We start from the raw sequence: 23,804 nt of genomic DNA, 5'->3' as shown, positions 1-23,804 counted from the left end.
AAAGTAATCCCCTCCCGGTGCAATGCACTTATGCCAACGGATTTTCGAATCTTCGAAACACTGATTGTAGTCGCTTTCCGGCATGGCCTTCAGTTCCGTCTTCGCTGCGGCTTGAATCTCCTCTATCGTATTAAAACGGTGCCCCGGAGCGGTCTTTTGAGCTTGGTGAACAGCCAGAAGTCGCACGGCGCCAGATCAGGTGAATACGGTGGTTGCGGAACGATATGGGTTGAGTTTTTGACGAAATGATTACGAATTACGAGGGCAGTATGGGATGGTGCATTATCGTGGTGTAAAAACCAAGAATTGTCTTTCCACAATTCCGGCCTTTTTAGGCGGATAGCGTTACGCAAACGACGCATAACGTCCAAATAATATTCCTTGTTGACTGTTTGACCGGTTGGAAGGAATTCATAATGCAGAACACCACGATAATCGAAGAAAACAGTCAACATGACCTTGATTTTTGAGCGGCTTTGGTGCGATTTTTTTGAACTCGGCTCTCTTTTGGCACGATATTCGCTCGACTGATCGGTTGTTTCGGGGTCGTAAGCATAGATCCAAGTCTCATCGCCAGTTATAATGCGTTTCATGACACCCTGGTAGTCGGAAAGCATCGTTTCACACACTTCAACGCAACGCCTTTTTTTCAAAAAATTCAATGTTTTCGGTACCAGTCGAGATTTGACGCGCTTGAGGCCGAAAACATCCTTCAAAATGGTATTGGCTGAGCCTTTCGATAAGCCAACTTCATCAGCAAGGTCTCTCATTGTTAATTGACGGTTTTTCAACACCAAATCTTTGATTTGTTGAACGTGAGCTTCGTCGGTTGAGGTTGATGGTCGCCCTGGACGCTCTCCGTCTTCGACACATTCACGGCCGGCTTGGAACTCACTATACCACTTGTAAACATTTTTTTAGACATAGCCTCATCACCAAAGGCTTTCTGCACCATCCTCAACGTATCCGGGGCAGAAAATTGATTCCGTAACAAAATTTAATGCAAATTCTTTGCTCAACAAATTTCGACATCGCAAAAAACGAAAAACTTACTTTTAGCAGCTCACAAAACGACACGTATCTCAAACACTAATGAAACTTTTGACATGAAATTTGACATAAATGTGACTGACAGTACTACCAACCTAAAAAAAAATAATTTTCCAAATCCTTCGACGCGCGCACTTTAAATTCAAATGTCACCTTATTTTTGGTGCACAGTATTATATATTCAGTATGTAACCATGTTGATAATTTAACAAACGTAAATAAGTATGAATTATTACATATTGTACAACAATAACATCACACGCAAGTTGAACAAAACAAGCTGCGCTTAAAGCAAGTTCAGCGAAAACACTCGTCTTACAACTCACGCTTGTAGTTTCGCTAGAATCAATAGTAGTTCAACAAGTACACACCTCCTTTTTATGTAAGCTGCTATATGTGGATGTATGTTTATAGGTATGTATGTATGTATATCGGAAGCATTACTATCTAAATGTCTCATAAGTGTGTGGTTAAAGGAGAAGAGGGGGGTTAAGGTCTGACCAGATACATATACATATGTATGTACATATGTTCGTATTTATACTTACATATGTGTAATGTAAATCGCATGCAAGTCGCGTTTATTTCGACGATTTACGTTATCAAGGTTTAATTAGTTTATAAGCATTTCATTGCAGACAAGTAAATATGTACATACATACATACATATATGCATGCAATTTAAAACAAGGCAAATTAGTCTCTAATAAATTTGCTTCAGAAATAGGAAAGCATGCAGTAAAGTTGAAATAATGGCATATTTAGATAACAACCACTCTTGATAAGTGAGAATAGTATAAACAAATATACATACATACTTACATGTATGTCCTTATGTACATACTTATTTTTATGTGTGTGTTTAATTGCAGTTCAAAACAGCGTGTTCGACTACTGCTTTACTGTTTTTACTGTTATCTGTATCTTACATTTCTTCTTTATGACGACTTGACAACATTGTACAATAAAATTTTATTAGTTCGCTTTTCCTCTCCTTCTATGAAATACTCGCGAAAATCACTCAAAATCCAACGTCAATTACTACAGATTAGGTCTGCTGCTGCCTTTCATGTTGCTTATCGGATTAATAAATCTCAAAGTTAAAAATATACATACTTAGATACATACATACATACATATATGTTTCCACAATTTATAACAATTATCATTTTAGTTATGATATATGTATGTATGTATGTATACACAGAAATCGCTAGATGTCAGGTCAGAGTGGTTCAAGAATCGGTGTATTGGCCTCGATTGGATCTCTGTTGAATAATAAAATCGAGTTTTACCAAAATATTGGGGTTTTCAGTTTGCCATTTAAATTGTATTTTAAGGGCAGCCTCATTTTTCTCTAAATTCTTAAATAAATACCAACTTGGGAGTATTAATTCTATATAAACCTCTAAGCTTAAGCTAACTGCACAAGTAATTATGTACAATTTCACAAGCGGAAATCCAGAATAATAATTTCGATCCAGCCAGTGACAGTCACTAATCAATCAGCAAATACGTTCTGCTAGAAGTTTAAACTATTTTATATAATGTGGTCATTATTTTATTTATTCATACAACTATAATGTGATTTTGAATTCAGTTGTCATTTAGATAATTGTCAATAATTGTCGTAAATTTTTCATTTTAGTTGCCGCAATACTTGGTCAGTGAATGCTTTTATTATTCGTTCGTTTTTGAATGGAGTTGGAGTAGCAAGCTCTTTGATCTATTGAAGAATTTTTCCAACATAAGAAAAGAAAACTCTGATAAATTTTATTCCCTGTTTCAGCTGCCCAACTTGATCGTAAATATAAATTTTGAAAACAGAATTATCACAAAATAGGTTCTAACGCAATGTAATATAGTAAAAATTCTTGTATTATATTTTTAACAAACAAGTTGTGAAGGTTGAAGGAAATATACTGCAAGTCTACGGTATACTTAGGTATATAGTTTTTTCAGTCGAATGATTTTCACACTTTGCATTTGTTACTCAAGTTCGTCACTAATTAAATATTTTAAAATTCAATTCTTATTTTATTACTATTTTTAATCAGCATTTATAGAAATGCAAGCTTCTTTTTGATAAAATTTGGCCTGTAAGTAGTCATATTTTTTACGTTTTTGTACAAACCCCACATGACAAATAAATAAATTGCAAACAGATTGAAATTTAATTTTAACTGTCTCTGCATAATGGTATATCTATGGGAGTATTCTACTCTAGAATTTTGAAAAATTCGATTTTTTTTCATATATTTAAAGTTTAGACCCTTAAGAACATATCCTGCAAAGGATTTTTAAAATTTAAAATTATTTTAAGAGCTACAGTTACTTTAATGACGCAGTACCTAGCCCGGTTCGGCCGTATGGAATTTTTTAAACGTGTTTTTCTCGAAATTACTTTTTTCCACACGGTACCGGCATTATCTCAAGTTCTATACATTCGATTTACTTGAAATTTTGTGTGAACCTTCCTTATATAATCCTTTATCGTTCCGATAAGCATCGTGTAAAATTTTTTGTTTTTAATATTTTAAAAAAAATCAGGACATTCAAAAAAAGCGTAAAAAATTATTTTTATTTTCAGGCAGTCGCCATTTTTCAAAAAAAAAAAATTCGTGTTCCCTGAGGTAGGGACTATAACAGCATCCTTACTGATTAACAATTTCTTTTGATTTTTTTTCAGACCACCAGGAGAGCCAGGATCAATGTCACCAGGATGCGCCATTTTTTTTACACCTGTCTCTACCACACCCCCCGCCCCCCTCTAATTATTTCAATTTTTAATATTTTTTTGTAAATTTTTTTTTCTGTATTCTTAAAATATCAATAAAAAAATAAAATACTATCCATAAAAAATGGATAGTAAAAATATTAATTGCTTTTTTTACGACACTTTAAAAATTACCTGAAATTCATGCTTCTAGAGTAGAATACCCCCTTAATGAAAGCAACATTTTTAATCCAAAACTGAAATGAAGACACTTTTATTTGGCTTCAAACGCAAAAACGCCTAATTCACATGCATCAAATCCGAGTTCTTCAATGTTTCAAAAGTTCGAAATTTCTTTTTAATTTAAGCATTTCAGAATTAATTATTTTTAATGCAGAAGAGACTCTTCGAGTTTTCCAGACAATATTTCTAAGGCCACAGTCACTGTTGTATATTTCCGACGCTATGATCAGTACTTCTTATGCAAATCATTGGTGCGACCTTTGACCTTCACCTTATCATCGCTTCTGCACCATATAAATATTAGGGCAGACAGACTGTACATAATCGCATCGGACCTGAAAATTTATACGACCAAGGACTGTCAACTCGGCACACTCAGTCCGAAGTAGCACCTATTGGCAAGAGTTATTCTGCGCTGTACTTCTGACGTTGTTGTAGATGTTAATGCTGGTTCCAAGATAAGCGAAATTATCTACGACTTCGAAGCTATGACTATTAATAGGGACGTGGGAGCCAAGTCGCCAGTGCGACGACTCTGTGTGGCATACCATTGCGGCTTGTAGTGATTTTGAATAACATTATAAGTGTGCGATCATTGCCAACTCTCAGTCATATTATCCAATCGATTACAAAATCGTGATGAGAGAATTGAAATATTTGATTTCTAGAAGTGATACCACGTGTTTTCAATATACTTAAAAATGTTAAGTAAACATAAAAAATGGTTATCTAAAAAGCATCTAAAGGTTCGTTCAGTCATTCTCATTTGATTTTACTTCGAATTGCAACAACATTTAGTTGTTGCTTTTATATTTCAACTTGTTGTTGTATTTACATTTAGTATCTCAATAATTTATTGGCAGTTGGCAGTTGTGTATGCCAACATTCGCTTGGTAACAATGCACAACAACAACAAAAATGCAATAGCCTGTTGTTGTTCGTACAGTACAAAGTACAATTTCTATTTTTTTGTCGCTTTGTACTTTTTCACCCTTTTTATTTTTATTGTGGCTTGTTATTTAATGATGCGATTTTATTATTGCTTTGCTTTTATTTCTTGATAAATACTATGTAGTAGGTCTCTTAAAATTATTTCAATAAGCTGAAAACCGATTATTCGAATGTCCGATTTGTAACCATTCCTATGAATATTAACCGATTGATAGTATTCGAATAGTCGTTAACATTGCGATTATTCGAATATTTGTTCTACTGCGACTATTCGAGTGTTTCAAGTGTTTAAAAAATTAAAATTATCTGAAATCCAAGCAGCCTTTGATTTTTGATACAAAGTTTCTATAAACTTATTATATATGAACACGTAGAAAAAATTTGAACGAAGTTCGAATATTCGAATAGTCGACGACTTACGACTATCCGGACACTGCAAACCGAATATTATTATTCGAATAATGCCTATCCGATTAATCCGGTTAGTCGATTAGTCGAATACCAAGAGCGCTACTAAGTAGACATTTCAAATACATATACTAAATACGAATATATGCATATATGTATGTATGTACATATGTATAAATATGTATGGAAGTGTATGTTGGGTTGTAAAAAGTGGGCGTAAGCTAGTTCCCACTTCAAATTTTATAACATAGGCACATGCGTATGATAGACGTCAATTTGTGTGTATGTGCGCGTCGAATTATTTTCCTCACACTATAAGTATTTGTTTGTGTTCTACTGCCCTCACGTGCTGTCCACAGTGCAAGTTACATATGTATGTGAGTATTTTTACAATTTGTTTGCGACGATTGTTCATATTATAGTGAGGGGTTCACAGTGCGATAATTTATGCGCATTTTCAATTTAATTTGTGCTCAAGCTCTTGATTGTTTTGGTCATTTTTAAGTATAAGTATTAAGTATTTTATATACATATATGTACATCCATATGTACATATGTACATACATATATACGAGTAAGTGTTTACGTACTGAAAATTTTAATAATATTTTATATGTATATAAAAAGACGGATTAAGGGGGTATTCTGGTCTAGAAGCATGAATTTCAGGTAATTTTTAAAGTGTCGTAAAAAAGGCAATTAATATTTTTATTATCCATTTTTATTAGTTATTTGCTAATTTTAGAAGAGTACAGAAAAAAATTAAAAACTAAAAAGAGAAAAAAATTTCAAAAACTATGAGCTGACGAAGTAGGGGGTCTCTAAAAATTTCCACGTGACCATGCCCATGATTTCAACTCTCCTAGTTTTCTGAAACCAAAAAAAAAAAGATTATTAATCTAGAATAATGTCACAATGGCCGGAACTACGGAAAAGTGGGAAAAAATTTTTTTCACAAAATGGCGACTGCCTGAAAAAAAAGTTTTTTTGGATCACTTTTTCTGACTATTTCGAATTTTTTAAAAATAATAAAAATAAAAATTTGGGGATGAGGCTAGTTCCAACCATAGACAAGCCTATATAAAAATTGCAAGTAAATCGGTTCAGTAGAAATTGAGAAATCGTGGGTATCGTTCCGAAAAAGTCAGTTTTGAGAAAAACGCGTTTAAAGTTTCGCGTAAAGTCTTTTGTTCGATTAGTTCCGGCCGAACCAATTTGGATGCCGGGTCAGAAAAATGCCTATATCTCCGAAAATAATTTGAATTTTGAAAAATACTCTTGTACACATATTCTTGAATAGTTAAACTTTGAAAATATTGAAAAAAAAATTCGATTTCTTTAAATTTCTAGACCAGAATACCCCTTTAAATATTAAGACACATTTATATGTTTATATATAGGGTTTTCCAATTAGAGTGATATGAATTCTTAAAATAAAAACTAATTTTTAAGGAAATTCAATTTTTTCTTATTTCATATGAAAAGTCTAATCGATACAATCATTCAAACGGCCCTCACGACATCTTTTGCAGAAACGAATTCGATGATCTCATTTACGAGTAATTTTGCCACTAAATCAGGTCGCATGTACTGAATAGCGTGACTTCTAAAGTTTGAAGAGAGTCTGATTGCTTAAGTCCAATGACTTGAAATAACCCCACAAAAAGTAGTCTAATTATGTTAAATCACAACTTCTTGGAGGCCATTCAATGTCAAAATTTCTTGAAATAATCGAATCTACAAACTTTTCTCGCAATAATTTGGTTGTTGCAGGTGCTGCATGGCACGTAGCCCGTCTTATTGAAACCAGATTTTGTCAAGATCAACTTCTTCCAATTGCGCCCATAAAAAGTTGGTTACCATCGATATAAGTATACGTCTCTTCTTTGACATTAATGGCGGCACCAGCTTTATTTCGAAGGAAGTGCGGACCGATGATTCCACCAGACCAAAAACCACACCACTCTGTCAATTTTGGGTGAATGTAATGATTGTTCATAAATAATTTGTGGATTTTCTTCGCACCAGATTCGACAGTTTTGTTTATTTATCGCATCACTCAGATTACAGTGAGCCTCATCGTAGGATATGATTTTCTTAAATAAATTGTTATCGTTGTCAAGTTGTTTAAAGGCAAAATTAGCATATTCACGACATTTACGGAGGTCCAATGACTTCGGTTCCTGAGTGAGAACTATTCCATACGGATGCAAGCTCAAATCCTTTCTAAAAATATGGCAGGTTGTTTTTTGAGTCAGTCTCAATTTTTGAGAACATCTTGAAATCCAAAATTGTATGTATTTTATATAAATAAATACTCAAGGCAAATAGGTCGATGAATACAAATTTAAATACTTCCATACATACCCACATACATACATACATACATACATATGTACATATGTTTAGGAAAAGAGAACATGCATTTAGTCACGTTTTCTTAAAAATATTTTCATTTGCTCTGCAACTAGTTTCATTTAAAATATTACTAAAATATGCATAAGCACTTGCAAGTGTTGTTTTTATTTTATTCTAGGCTTACGAAAATTGTTATTTTCCATTCGAAAATGTCAAAGTTGTATCAATGTGTGTATTATTAATTTGTTTGTGCAGCTTTTGCATTTGTTTACATGAATGTTGAATTGTTTACGAAATCGGAGCGGAATTTCAAGCACTCAGTTTACGTTTATACATATTTACATGTTTACAACGCAAAGACATTTCTATTTGTTGATATATACATACATATGAATGCGAATACAATCAGCATTTGTATAGAAAATTTATATTACAAAATAAAAATAGCTGTTTCCGAGCTGCGAAACCTTAAACAGTGGCGAATCGAACAGACAACCTGTATCAATGTAATATCTACATATGTACATATATGTATATCTAATGTCTTAAGAAGAAGGCAGAACTTTGTGTGCAGAAAAGTGTTGAGTCGAACATACTTATGTACAACTAGTATAAATACAATAAACCAGGATAATCAGTGAGAAAGAAAAAATCTATCGACCTTACCACTTCAATGACCTCAATTAAATCGCTTTGTTATTATGAGCGGATAGTGGCGAATCGAACTGAAAATTGTTAGAGATGTCGAATACTGACATAATCAGAAAAAACTTAGTTTGAAGCATGAAACATTGGAGTTTCGGAAACAAAACAAACAATTGGTATAAAAACTGGCATAAGCAAACAAAATGAGAAAATCAAGGCGTTGTAACGCCTTAATGACTTCATCTAGATAACTTTATATGTAATTGTTTTCAAATATCTACAATAGCACAAATAACAGACATAACAGACATAATACTATATAAAGAGTGATATATAATATTACATTAAATTCAAGTGCTTTCACAAGGTTATTTTCGAATTGTTTTAGAAAGCAGAATACAAACCTTTCGAGTAGAGAAATGTCGAGTCGAAGATGGGTAATGCTTACTTCCTAACAAAATGGAGAGGGTGTTGGTGATTATTTTCTTCCTACAATAAGCAAAATCGTGACATACTTAGATTATAATTTTTTTTTTTTGCAATTCACTCTTTATGAGGGAGTATGGAAAGATTTGCATGTCTCGTTTATTAAATTGGGAAAACAAATGAGCAGGAAAGACTCCTCTAATAGGGAAAGAGAATTAAACGCGTTATGAAATGCATTGCTGCTGGTGCAAAGCTACGTTTGAAAGAGTTTTTTTTTATTTCATTGCCATTGTAACCAGTTAACATAAAATAAACTAACGAACAATTTGTTTGCTTATTGTAAGAGATTAATCAAGCAATGAACTTACAGTGGCATTCAACAAATTTTGAAGCGAAATTCACTACTCGTCTTAAAAAAAAGTTTCGAAGCCTGTACATACTTTTGCCAAGGCATAAAATAGCAGGACTTCGATTTACTGAGAAATACAGATGAAGAAAGGAAAAAGTTATGTTTTCAGACGAGAAAAAATTTTATTCAGATGGTCCGGATGGAAACAACAATTCTAGGTGAGTCTTGTATTACATAAGGTAGTAGTCTGGTAACTTGGGTTCAAAGAATCGAAAATTTTCTTTTTTGCTTAATTTGAAAGTACAATGTCTTGAGAATATGTATACTGTGAAAATTTCAGACAGAAATTGGAAATATTTCGGGACTTATAACGCGTTTCCTTGAGCGCCTCGGAGTCCTCTCTCTCGGAGTTGTTGAACTTTTAGCGCATTTTTCTCAAAACATTGTGTTTCTGGTCAGCCCTGGTCCTAACTTTTTTTCTACTAAACCATTGCTTTCAAATTTTAACATATTATACACACTCATAGTTCTCGTCGGTACTAACGAGAATTTTTTTCAGCCCTAACTTTTTATTTTAAAACCCTTTCTTTGCTAAAATAAAAGGACTTTCTTTTTCAAAGTCCGCCATTTTGTTATTTACCCTTGAAATTTAACTTCAGTAGTTTCGACCAGAATGACATGTCTATAGATTAAGCCACGAGCCAAAATCACCCGGGCCACCCACGTGCATTTTTTTTGAGGTTCCAAATTCGAGTGACAATAATAATAGTAATAAAGCATTAAATTTTTTCAAATACATTTTTTTATATTTTCAATATGTAAATAAAACCACTCTAAATATTCAAGATAATTCATTTTTATTTTCCTATAAAAAACCACCCTCAAAAAGTCATGAAAATATGGATTAGTTACCAGACTGCTACCTTTTATAAAATTTTTTATTAAAAAATAATAATCTAATTTGTAATACCAAATTTTTGAGTTAGAAATTCGCATCCCTGATCCTGAGTTCATTTTTCAACAAGATAATGCAGAGATTCTGATGTTCTCGTAAGAGTAAAGGCAAGTGCAATAGATAGAACAAGGACTGAGACGACTAAGTCCTTGTAACATTTACTAAAGAGGCCATATAACGAAGCGCAAATTCGGTGTGGGATTCGTGGTGGGAGAGAGACTCCGTCGCCGAGTACTGCCATTCACTCCGGTGAAGGAACGTCTTGCCACAATCCGCATCAAAGAGAAATTCTTCAACATATCGCTGATTTGCGCCCACGCTCCGACGGAAGAGAAAGACGATGTGACCAAAGATGAGAGCTGCCCCCGCCACGATGTCAAAATTAAGGTATCTTCGGCAAGGTTTCTTTGACACAACGGTGGGTAAATTCAGCCTCCACAATGAAACATTCCCAAATGGGTCGAGGATATTGGTAGTACTAGATTCCAGCATAGAAAAATTCACCAAGCTACCTGGCTGTCTCCGGATCGGAAAGCCACCAATCCGATAGATCACGTTGTGATAGACGGAAGACACATCTTCAGTATTTTAGACGCGTGTACGCTTTAAGGTCCTAACACCGGATCACTACCTTGTTGCAGCCAAAATAGGCACCCGCCTCTATGCAACAAAAAACACATGTCAACAAACACAAGGAAGGTTCGAAATCGAGATTTTTTACTGGACTTGTACTCCTGCTCTCTGAGAGCACTCGTCAACTACTAGGTATAAGGGAACTGTGGGACGGAAAAAAATGCGGCGACTAATAGAAGGCTTGAAGACCGGAGCATAAAATTATGGAGGGAACACTTCTCCAGCCTGCTGAATGGCAGTGAGAGCATAACAGCAGGAGAAGGCGAACTCGATTCCCCAATCGATGACGATGGAGCAGACGTTCCTTTGCCCGACCATGAAGAAGTCCGAATAGCAATTACCCGCCTGAAGAACAACAAAGCGGCGGGGGCCGACGGATTACCGGCCGAGCTATTCAAACACGGCGGCGAAGAACTGATAAGGAGCATGCATCAGCTTCTTTGTGACATATGGTCGGACAAAAGCATGCCCAATGATTGGAACTTAAGTGTGCTCTGCCCAATTTATAAAAAAGGAGACCCCACAATCTGCGCCAACTACCGTGGGATTAGCCTCCTCAACATCGCATATAAGGTTCTATCGAGCGTATTGTGTGAAAGATTAAAGCCAACCGTCAACAAACTGATTGGACCTTATCAGTGTGGCTTCAGACCTGGAAAATCAACAACCGACCAGATATTCACCATGCGCCAAATCTTGGAAAAGACCCGTGAAAGAAGAATCGACACACACCATCTCTTCGTCAATTTCAAAGCTGCTTTTGACAGCTGGAACACCCTAAAAGTTTTAGGAACGCCCCCTCAGTCTACGGATCTTAATCCGATTGTCGAGAGGTAGAAAGGTTCGCCACAAAGTAAAGTTTTCTCATGCGGAACAGGTATTACTTAAATTCATTTTCTTTGTATATATATACATACATATAAAATATATTTGAATAATATTTTATGAAAATTTACACATTAGTCTTGGATTTGCTCTGGATCTAAGCCTCACGATGTTCTCCTGTTTACAGATCTCAAGAGATTGAAAGAAAACGATGAGATAGAGGTATATTTTAAAGCGAAAGGCTAACCGTACTAAAAACAAAAAACGTTAACTTCGGTTGAACCGGAGCTCTATACCCTTCACAAATGCAAAGGTTCCATACAAGGACATGATTTTGATCGTTCATCAGCAGCTTCTTGAGGATAAAAGAACGTATGCCAATTTTTAGATATCTCAAAAATTGAAGAATTATTTCGCTTATATTATATATAGGTGGACGGACACACAGATGGACATTTTCTTTCCGCTCTCCCTAATATAACATATGTACGTTTAGAACAAACTAGCTCACAACGCGCTCTCGCAATTTTGTTATCGACTGTTCGTTAATACATAGATGTTAGCTTGGATTGCACAATTTGGGTCCGACACTAAAGCAAAACCTCGAACTAACTAAAATATGATACCAGAATCACTCAAGTATTTACAAATCGCATTTCTGTCGCGATCCTTACACAGCCTCAATTTGGCACTTTCTTATAACACACAAAAATGCGCAAATTACACCGAGCAAACGAATCATTCGACCATTTGTTGTACCGCAATATTTCAAAGCGTAACTCACCTCTTTTTCCATTGTTTTATTGTAATATTTGAGTGTTTTGTTGTTGCGGTTTAAATGACTTAAGCGATTTTAAACGAGCAAAAGATCTTTATTTCAAGTCTTTGAATCCTCCGATTTTTGAGTATGCTTCGTGCCGTGTGCCCGATCACTGAATGTAAAGATTTGCTAAAAATTTAGAAACTGATTCCCCAATCTAGTAATCTAAATAACTAACGAATGAACTTTTTATTGATACTTAGTTTCAACAATAACAATAACGAATAATTTCATTTTATGACTACGGCTGTCGACAACAATCGCCGTTCTTACTAAGGAAAAAGTACGTAATGCCGAGGTAGAAGGGAAAAGCATATCTAACAATGTAAACCCAGTGCACGTTTTGCGAAAATTGCCGAAAGTGATTTACATACATATATAACAATAATAATTAAGAGGCGGTTATAAATAAGGAAATGGGGTTTCTCTTGACTTACTTTGAGAAATTCTAAAAATAATTGGCTGTAAAATATTTCCGCAAGTTCAAAATAGTTAATTCAATGATTTTGGAATCGTCAACTAACTTATATACGAAAAACTTTTGGTCCACTTCATTCCTTTATCTGTACCGCTGACCGAGTAAGTAGTTCTCCCTCTACTGGTGCCGAAACTAAAAATCCGAATCCGATCCAAATGCCATATAACATACGGCAGATGTAAAACATATTCAGAGAGATCTATCTTGATCCCCGGTTTATATTTCTACAACGTAGCTCTGCACTGCCTATATTTAGCTTTTGGGTTAATATCGAATGTCTTTATTTTATAAAAAGAAATGAGGCAATTTTACAAAAGATACAGAAAATAGATGTTTCTAGTGTTTCTTTATAATGTGATCACGATGGATGGTATTTGATGTTGTCCTTCTTCCTAAACCTAACCTTTAATTTGATACTGGAAAAATCAGTTAAACTAATGGTTATATGCAAGGTAACAAGATATTTAATGTTTCGTGGGAGCAATTCTTCTGAACCTTAAGGTGGCGACAGAATGGGTACTTGTACGTTAAAGACGGATAATTATTCGAATGAAGGGGCGAACGTAACGTATAGGTATGCATAATGAATGCGTTGCGCAAGTAAACAAAAAATTTTCATAATCGACAAGGTCAAATGTCAATTCCTCCATAAAGAAGTATACTATACATTCAACTCAGTTGTCAGTTGCATACATTTCCGCTACGGAACGTACGCACATACCTAGTCTGACACGACCTTTACATTTTATAGTTATTTTCCATCCGTAAGCTCGCCTCAATTGAAGAGACCAACTGAATTACTGAGATTTTAGGCATGAAAAAGAACAAATAAGCATTGTCAAATCTGCTACATTTGCTCTTTCCTAGGTTTTATATTCCTATAGACATACATATGTACATATGTATGTATATAATGTAAATGTGCATCATAAGAAACCTATGTGGACATACAGTGACTTCCGAAAATATTCGTCTAAATTTAATACTTCCCGAAATCTTTATTCAACATAAATCGTTAGGCTGAGATCTATGATTGAATACGTGACAACTGAATAGGGACCAGGAAGTAATAACTGCACTGAGCTTAATTTAAGTATAGAGATCGTATGAAAAATTCAAAAATTCTAGAGTCCATACAAAACATATTCGTGAAGTGGAAGATATAATCAAAGGAACTGAATATTATAAATATTAAGAATAAAGAAAATATTAAGTCTAATTTCTAACTTCAAATCTGCCTCTCTTCTTTACACACTTTTAACTTCAGCGCAATATTTTAGGTCATTATTTTATACAGCAAAAATCCGTCTGAAAATAAATACTAAATTTACGAGGATATGTATTCGAGCCACTGTGTGAGAACCTCTACTAAGAGCTCAATAAGTGAATTAAGTCGTAACAGTCCAATTTTCTTGTTGAGTTCACACACTTTCTCATGGCAATTTGGGTAAATTAATAAATAACGAGACTATTTTGAGTTCACTGAATAATAATGACGGATTTGGATGATATTTTGTTTCAAAGTAGTTATTTTAGGAAATTTGCTTTGAGTGTTGTACTTGTCGTGTTTGTTCCTGTTAAGTAGACCGTAGATAAATTGAAAATAATTAAGTTTTTGCACTGGTCTATTGTGTCCTCTCCTATATCACACATGGTCACAAAGATCCAGCATTCTGAATAATTGCAGGGGCTTGGCGGGCGTGACTGAGGTGAGGTGATCCCTGTCAACGTGAATGGATACTAAGGCCTTGAGCCTGCTTCTACAAATTGCTGGGCAATCTAGAACCAGGTATTCTGGAGTTTCCTGTTCTGTGTAACAAAATCGGCAGTATGCACAAAGGCTATGCCCATGTTGGACAAGTGTTTCTTGAGCCATAGTGCCCTGTAATCACTTTGAACAGCACGCTCTTGGTAATTATTACATACTATTTTTGAAAGTTTACGTTATTGTTGTTGTAGGGGCAGAATTCTGCATAGACGATAGTCCATGGCCCGATGAAAAATACGGGTCCGTTCCAATTACGTAGACCCGACTATCGTGAGACGGTTTTTGGAAAATTTTAAGTTCTGGGTTCTAAAACTAAAATCAAACATTACATGGGCTTTAAGAACAACTGATGGTCTATTCCAATATTTTTATTTATTTAATTCAAAATAAAATAAAAAAATTTTCTATTTGGGTAAATTAAAAAAAAACGTTGCATATATAAAGTTTAGTTAAATTAATTTATTTAAAAAAAAATACCCAAAAAGCAAGAAAACTGTACCGTAATTGTGTATGAATAATTTCCGTTAAAATTACTTTCAAATTCATTATGGAGGCATCTAGCGGGCAATGGAAAATAAAGTTTAGCTCTAGAAAAATAATAAAATTTAGCAAATATCTGGCATCGCCACCGAACAGCTGTTTGCCGAAAGTTGCCGGGAAAGTCTTATTTGACGCCTTTCTATTTGACAAGTATTCGGCACAAATTCCAATAGCGATTGTCAAATATTTTTCACCAGTTTTTGCACTAGTCGAAAAATTATAAAATTTGCTATAAATTCAAGTAAATTGTTTGTTAGAATCTAAGTGTGCATTTAGGAAATATTCAGAAGCAACAATAAGATTTGGTATGTAGTGACTAGACAAAATAGAAAGAGCGTATGGCCATTGGTGAAGTTTTCTCGACTGTCTAGAGAGTAGGCCAATACTAAAAACAGGGAGGATGACTAATTTGTGTTATTACTTTTCTTACCATGTTTTTCTACACCCGTAAGACGTTGGCATAATAGCTAACTGTTTGAGTCGCTGATTTGTCGATTCGGCGTACGTCATCCTATTTGTGCTGTCATATTGTTAATATGTGTTTTTTGTATATTATGATTATGTATGTATGTTTACTTGTATAGCTAAAAATTTATGGTAACACTATTTGCAGGCTTCTCCGTTTTTAAACGCAGCTGCTTGCCCACACAAACATACAGAAATTGTTTTTTATATACATTTTCGCTTGCGGTACCGGCTAACTTAAAACCGACCTAATGTCGGAGCGGAGTTTGAAGGTGGGCGCGCGGGTCGATATAACCGGCAAGGATCTTCAAGGAACTGTTGCCTATGTTGGTATGACCAGCTTCGCCGTTGGCAAGTGGGTGGGCGTGGTGCTTGACGAACCAAAGGGTAAGAACAATGGCACAATTAAAGGTCAGACATACTTTGAATGCGGTGAAAATTGTGGCATGTTTGTGCGTCCGACTCAGCTTCGTGTCATTGGTGGCAGTCCTGATTCGAAGAAATCATCAGAAGACATAGCTGACTCGGCAAGTAGTGGCAGCAGCGCTAGAACCCCCATGACCCAACCCACTAAAGCACGGTTGAGCGGGTCGCGTAACTCGCTCTCTTCCAGCCGCCAATCATTGCTGGGTTCACGTTCGCAGCTGTCCACCTCGTTGATAGAACGTAGTGGCAGTACAGCAAGTAGTTCCAGTGGCGGCCGGAAGAGTTTACAACCACCCAGTGTAACAGCCAGAGATCACGCCGCTGGTTCTGCCACGGCATCCAGTTCGTCCATACCCACGGCTGAGGGTGGCAATGGCAATGCTTCACATTCAACTTCGAAACGTGCTTCTTTCGTCGAAACTGGTTTCCTTGAGATCCTCAAGCCGCAATTTACGCCATTGCAGCCAATGCGCTCGCCCTCTTTTACCGCTGTACCGCAAGGTCCCACTGCTGAAGAAAAGGCCGCTGCCGCTGAACAACAGAAACTCATCGAGGATTTGCAAATGCAAGTAACCGATTTAACGGAAAAATTGGAAACTTTAAAACAACGCCGTAATGAAGACAAAGATCGCCTACGTGAATTTGATAAGATGAAAATTCAATTTGAACAGTTGCAAGAATTTCGTAGCAAAATTATGACTGCACAATCATCGCTACAAAAGGAACTACAGCGTGCGAAGCAGGAAACAAAAGATGCCATCGAAGCACGTGAAAGACATGCCCAAGAAATGTCTGAACTGGCCGACAATGTCGAGCTGATCACCTTGGACAAAGAAATGGCTGAAGAAAAAGCAGATACTCTACAGCTCGAGTTGGACTCTGCAAGGGAACGTATTGAGGAATTACAAGTGGACTTGGAACTAATGCGTTCAGAAATGCAAAACAAAGCTGAAACCTCGATTGGTGAAATCTCCGCTGAAGGTGGTGGCCTCTCCACCTATGAATTCAAACAACTAGAACAGCAAAATTCACGTTTAAAGGAGACACTGGTGCGCCTGCGCGACTTGTCAGCCCATGACAAACATGACATACAGAAGCTTACAAAGGAATTGGAAATGAGGAAGTCAGAAGTTGCGGAATTGGAGCGTACAAAGGAAAAGTTATCGAGCAAAATTGATGAATTGGAAGCGACAGTCGCCGACTTGCAAGTGAGTAAAGGCCTTTACTGGGCGGTCCAGGGTGCGCGGGTGAAACACATTGTATTTAAAAGCAATACAAAATGTTTCCATAACAAAACAAATAAAATGTGTAATTACCACAGTTTAGCTACCAATTGTATAGCAATTCATCTGTTGACATTAGACATTTTATTTTACACTGGCGCAGATATAAGAATAATGTTTAGTTGTAGCATCCATTCAGACGCTCATGTTTATTCTTGCCGAAAGTTTTTCTATATGGTCCTTTTGTTTCTTGTTTATAAAATTTCAAGAAAGTACATAGATTAAACCTTTTTGTAAGCACTTTAGCCACAGAAGGTGCCACCACTGCAATTTTTAAGCTTTTGTTCTTTTTATTGAATTTATTTCAATACGCTGTTATCAGATTTTTTTTTTATCAGTGAAGCACACAACAATGCCAAGTGGTTTAATTGCAAACTTTCTCGAGCTTATTTTAGCTTTGTTTATAAGCACAAGCAAAGAAGTCTTTTGTGCTGCGCCTGCCGTGTGGCACGTACCTTTGGCACCTATGAGTATGTTTAATAATATTATTCCGTTTAATTTACCGAAAATCTTTCTTCTATTTCTCCCCCGTAACTGCTTGCAAAACTGGTGTTCAGGAGGTAAACGCAAAAATTGTAAATTATTTCAAAAGCTTTGTTTATCGATTCGAATACACCAGCGTTAGTTTTTATGTTGCCATTTCATTTCGCTTTAAGCCGCTTAAGCTTGTTGTTCCGCAAATAATTTTCTTTTAATTAATATGTACTTACTTTTCTTTCTGCAGGAACAAGTCGATGCTGCACTTGGCGCCGAAGAAATGGTCGAGCAATTGGCCGAGAAGAAAATGGAGCTCGAAGATAAGGTGAAAATGCTTGAGGAGGAGGTGGCACAGCTGGAAGCGCTTGAGGAAGTGCATGAGCAGCTGGTAGAGAGCAATCATGAACTAGAAATGGATTTGCGTGAAGAATTGGATTTACTGAGTGCCGCACGTAAGGAAGCACTGCGCGAACGTGACGCTGCTATCGAGACAATTTATGATCGCGATCAGACAATCACCAAATTCCGCGAGCTTGTGCAGAAATTGAATGAACAGTTATTGGATTTGCGTGATCGCACTACGAACAATGATCCTAAATCTCTACAAGACCCCAGCGGTGTCAAGATCGCCAGCGAAACAATCGATTATAAACAGATGTTCGCTGAGTCGAAGGCATACACACGCGCCATTGACGTGCAGCTGCGTCAAATCGAACTAACGCAAGCAACGGAACATGTGCAAATGTTGACTGCATTCATGCCGGAGTCGTTTATGAGCCGTGGCGGTGATCACGATTCCATATTGGTGATATTGCTAATCTCACGCATCGTTTTCAAATGCGGCATTGTGGTGAGCCAGACGCGCGAACGCTTCCCCGCTGTGGATAATATAACACGTGAAGCCGTTTTTCAGGGTCACTCAGTGCAGCAGTATGCCTTCAAGTGCCGCCTCATGCACTACATACACAATTTACAATGCGCTCTCCATCAAATACTCTACGGACTGAATAGCTGTCAGCCAGATACGCTGTTGCGCGCCGGAAATTCACTGCCCGAAATGGTTGCACAAGAGAAAACTATCGACGGCATTATTGAGTTGCTTAAGTCGAATCAATTAGATGAGAATTCTACCACAGAGAACATTGAGAAATGCGTCGCTTTCTTCAATGCAATGAACTCTGTGTTGTTAGCCGGCGAGGATCTACTCAATGAAACACAGATGATACGCGATTGCGTCGCTGCTCTGAGCTCGTCATGCGAGTCCATCTTGAATGATGTTACCATTGCGCGCACCATTGTACGCGAGGGTGGTGACACCAGCGACTCCATGTTGCTCATGCAATACCTCAACGAGCAAACGGAGGCGATCAAACAGCAAGTGAAGCTGATCAAACGCCGCTTGCCACAGGATCTGCATGTCATCAAATGTGGCATATCGCCGCTCAAACTGGAAGCCATGCGTCAGCTGGCACATTCACTGTCGCGTGTCATGTCCGTTATGCATTTGGCTACCAAGCAAGGTGTGCAGCTAATAGCCGCCTCAATTGAAACGGACAACACCGCTGAGCATACCATAGAGCATGCGAAATTCTGGGAACTGCTCACACAGGCTTGCGAACGTGTCTATGAACAGGATGATCGTGGTCCATCACAGAACTTCAAGGGCATGTTGGCACAGGCCAACAGCGATTTGCAACAAATGGCACAGTATTTGTTGGACAAAGAGTATGAGATTATGTCCTTGGCCAATCAGAAGCAAGAGAAACCCGTCTCACCCATCATTTCACGCGCACAACTCATCAAGAAGCAGTTAGAGCAAAAGAACGTGCTTGCTGCGACACTCGAAAATCGTGAAGCCGACATAAAACAACTAAAACTGGCTGCCAAGCTAAAGCAGAACGAACTCTCCGAGATGCAGATACGCAAGGACTTAGCCGAGAAGAAACTGTCCGTGCTGCAGGGCGAATTCGAGCACACGGTTGAAAAATGGAAGCGTCAATATGAGGAGACGCATGCGCAGCTGGAGCAACTGCAGAAGAAGGAGAAAGAGTACGAGGATACGCTGGATCATCTGCAGAGTGACATTGAAGCTTTGGAGAGCGAGAAGAGCACGTTGCGTGAGAAACTCAAATCGACTGGCGGCACTAAACGCTTTGCCGACTCATCCCTTTCAACGACCAGCGGCAGTGGCGCGGCCTTCGCCAATCACGGCGTCTCCGGCAGCACACCACTCATCGCCGAGGAGTTGCAGTTGCTGAAGACAGTGGTCCATAACGAACGCAACGCACGCTTACGCATGCAGGCACAAAATATACGCGACAAGCTGAAGAAGTTCGAACCGATTTATGTGCCGCAACCGAAGGACAAACGCATCACCGAACTGGAAGTCGAACTCACGCGCATGAAACACGCATGGGCGCTATCGCTACTACAGGCCGCGCCCAAGTCGGATCCAATGGCTGCACAATCGATTGTGGCGCAACAGCGACGCAATCAGCATGTGCCCGCCAAGGCGGAGATCTCCTCGCGCGCTAGTCACTTGGCAGCTGAAATACTCGGCGAATATCTGCAACGCAATCCACATCGTGCCGCCAACTGCGATTTTGCGGCCTTCCCCACTGTGGAGGTGAAGCGTGTGTTAAAGCTGTAGGCTTAAGTTTACACGAAGGTATTGAATAGAAAGGCTAAGGAACTTTAAGTGCAACTGAGTGGCTTGTGATGCGGTTTTGAAAGCTGCATATAAGTAGTTAGTGGCTATAAACGTACATACATACACATACTCTCCCAATTTTTATGAACCCCAATGTATTACTCATAGCCGTAAATTAAAGGCAACCAATTAATGCTTGTTTCTACCAACGCTTCCTTACATTTCCCCTTATAACTGTTAAATTTTATATTTTAATATTTCATTCGAAAGTGCGGTCTCCATAATAATTGTATTTATTGAATAAGAAGAGGACTAAGCAATTTTCAATGTAAAATTATGAAAGATGAGAAAAAGTATAGCACAAAGCGAATCAAATGATAAACAAAGCAAGAAATTATTTTCGCTTGAATATAAATTCCATATAACATGCACTTTCTTATATAATTGTTAAATTATAACGTCACAATGAAATTATTGATATGTTTTATTATGATATTTATTTAGAAAGTAAACGATACTTTTTTAAAGAATTTAATAAAAAGACAAACAAATGAATTCTTTTAAATTTGTGAGCTCTGTTTGTGTGCTGTAAACTTTTATTTTTAATATTTTCATTTTCGTTTTTGTTCAATTTTGAATGTTTGTTTAAATATATTTTTAATGCCTTTTCTACGTAATAGTGAATGTTTTTTTCTATTAAATGTCCAATGATTTTTATTAAATTTAAATTTTGTTAATAAATAAATTTTGAATTTTTTAATAATTTTATATAAACTCAAATCAAGTTTTGAATTTGTTTACAAAATTTTGATTTATTTTTAATAAATATCAATTTCAAAAAATTTAAATTTAAAGCGCGGCAACAAATATAGATTGGATTATTATTAATATATGAAGTGAAATTAACCTAAAAAATTATAATTTAAAAACTAATTGCAATAAAATACAAACTATATGAAAAGTAAAATAAACACTAAATGTTGTATAATATTTTCCGAGGTATGGTATGGCATAAAGTCACCCTAATATGTAAGCAAATTAAAGGTGAAGGTCCATCAGATTTGTATAAGACCTAATGTGTATCGATCTCTACGAACGCACAATCGGTCAGCTGTAACTCGAAAACCATTCATCACATCTCTTCGGTTTTTTTCAGAATCTTCTGTATATTTTCCAATTTTGTAATTGTAAATGAAATAAACAGTTATCCGCAGAAAAATATTTTTTTAATGATGCTCTTGTCTTGACTGAAAACTTCAAAATAATTTTTACCGTCAAAATTATTCCCGCCAAGACCAATCACAGAAGGTGTGACAATTTCATCCGCTGTTATTTTCGAAGTACGCTCGACAAAAATCTTGTCAGTATTTGCGAAACATTTTTTTTCAAAGATCTGACTTTTATCCCCTATAGCGTCAACCAAACTTATGACCGTGATCGAAGAATATTAAACACAATTAAAGTTTTTTCTCTTAATTTGAGATGATTGATGTTCACAACATATTTTTGTATCTTTAGAGACTTACATTCAATATATCAAGAAAAACCGTTAATTTCTGATCTGAAAAATATGTTCGGAGATTGTATGCGACGTCTTGGATAATAAACTGTGGAGAATTTCGTGTTCAAAAATAGTAAGATTTTTTAATTTAAATTTCGCGCGAAAACCCATTCGTCGAAATATTTTTTTACTTTGGTATGATTGTCAGTGACATGTGCGCCAAATTTCACATCAAAATAATCATTAGCGTTTAGTACACACTAGTCTTTCTGATGTACTACTGTGCCCAAAAAATAAGGACATTGTATTTATTTTGAAAATTCTTTATTTATTCTTCCAAATCAATTTCATCACCTTCAAAGTAATCCCCTCCCGATGCAATGCACTTATGCCAACGGATTTTACAATCTTCGAAACACTGGTTCTAGTCACTTTCCGGGATGGCCTTCACTTCCGTCTTCGCTGCGGCTTGAATCTCCTCTATCATATAAAAACGGTGTCCCCGGAGCGGTCTTTTGAGCTTGGTGAACAGCCAGAAGTCGCACGGCGCCAGATCAGGTGAATACGGTGGTTGCGGAACGATATGGGTTGAGTTTTTGGCGAAATGATCACGAATTACGAGGACAGTATGGGATGGTGCATTATCGTGGTGTAAAAACCAAGAATTGTCTTTCCACAATTCCGGCCTTCTTAGGCGGATAGTGTTGCGCAAACGACGCATAACGCAAATAATATTCCTTGTTGACTGTTTGACCGGTTGGAAGGAATTCATAATGCACAACACCACGATAATCGAAGAAGACAGTCAACATGACCTTGATTTTTGAGCGACTTTGGCGCGAATTTTTTGGTCTCGGCTCTCTTTTGGCACGGTCGTAAGCATAGATCCAAGTCTCAGCGCCAGTTATAATGCATTTCATGACACCCTGGTAGTCGGAAAGCATCGTTTCACACATTTCAACGCGACGCCTTTTTGCCAAAAAATTAAATGTTTTCAGGTACCAGTCGAGATTTGACGCGCTTGAGGCCGAAAACATCCTTCAAAATGGTATTGACTGAGCCTTTCGCTATGCCAACTTCATCAGCAAGGTCTCTAATTGTTAATCGACTGGTTTTCAACATTAAATCTTTGATTTGTTAAACGTGAGCTTCGTCGGTTGAGGTTGATGGTCGCCCTGGACGCTCTTCGTCTTCGACACGTTCACGGCCGGCTTGGAACTCACTATACCACTTGTAAACATTTTTTTAGACATAGCCTCATCACCAAAGGCTTTCGGCACCATCCTCAACGTATCCGGGGCAGAAAATTGATTCCGTAAACAAAATTTAATGCAAATTCTTTGCTCAACAAATTTCGACATAGCAAAAAACGAAAAACTCACTTTTAGCAGCTCACAAAACGACACGTATCTCAAACACTAATGAATATTTTGACATGAAATTTGACATAAATGTGACTGACAGTACTACCCACCTAAAAAAAATAATTCTCCAAATCCTTCGACGCGCGCAGCTTAAATTCAAATGTCACCTTATTTTTTGGGTACAGTAGTATTATAGTTTTGTTCACCTAACGGTTGTACGTATGACATAAAACTAAACGAGATAGATATAGGGTTGTATATACATATGTATGTATATATAGATGATGAGGGTGATGAGAAAAGTTGAAATCTGGTTGACTGTGTCTCCGTGCAAGCTGTAACTTGAGTAAAAATTGAGATATCTTGATGAAACTTGGTATATACATATGTAGGTACAAAAAAAGTTCGAGTTCGTGGATGGGCGTATACGGACCACTGCCACGCCCACAAATCGCCATTAACCGCAATAACTA

At 36.8% G+C, this 23,804-nt stretch overlaps 1 protein-coding gene across 3 annotated transcripts; it reads left to right on the top strand.

Annotated features, from left to right (window-relative positions):
• Window positions 1–15,336: 15,336 nt before the first annotated feature.
• On the top strand, window positions 15,337–21,020 carry LOC120776963 (dynactin subunit 1). Of its 3 annotated transcripts, none has more exons than XM_040108056.1 (3): window positions 15,337–15,470; window positions 15,779–17,264; window positions 18,064–21,020. In XM_040108056.1, the coding sequence occupies exons 2-3, from the start codon at window positions 15,882–15,884 to the stop codon at window positions 20,464–20,466; spliced, it is 3,786 nt and encodes a 1,261-aa protein (XP_039963990.1). In that variant the 5' UTR covers window positions 15,337–15,470; window positions 15,779–15,881; the 3' UTR covers window positions 20,467–21,020. The 3 variants fall into 3 exon arrangements, with proteins under 3 accessions (XP_039963990.1, XP_039963988.1, XP_039963989.1); XM_040108054.1 differs by lacking the exon at window positions 15,337–15,470 and adding an exon at window positions 15,479–15,666 and having other exon boundaries at window positions 15,779–17,265; window positions 18,062–21,020; XM_040108055.1 differs by lacking the exon at window positions 15,337–15,470 and adding an exon at window positions 15,710–15,727 and having other exon boundaries at window positions 15,779–17,265; window positions 18,062–21,020.
• The last annotated feature ends 2,784 nt before the right edge of the window (window positions 21,021–23,804 follow it).

The sequence above is a fragment of the Bactrocera tryoni genome, chromosome 5 (assembly GCF_016617805.1).
Source record: "Bactrocera tryoni isolate S06 chromosome 5, CSIRO_BtryS06_freeze2, whole genome shotgun sequence".
In the NCBI taxonomy this organism is placed as follows: Eukaryota; Metazoa; Arthropoda; class Insecta; order Diptera; family Tephritidae; genus Bactrocera; species Bactrocera tryoni.
This window is presented reverse-complemented; position numbering and strand designations above follow the sequence as displayed.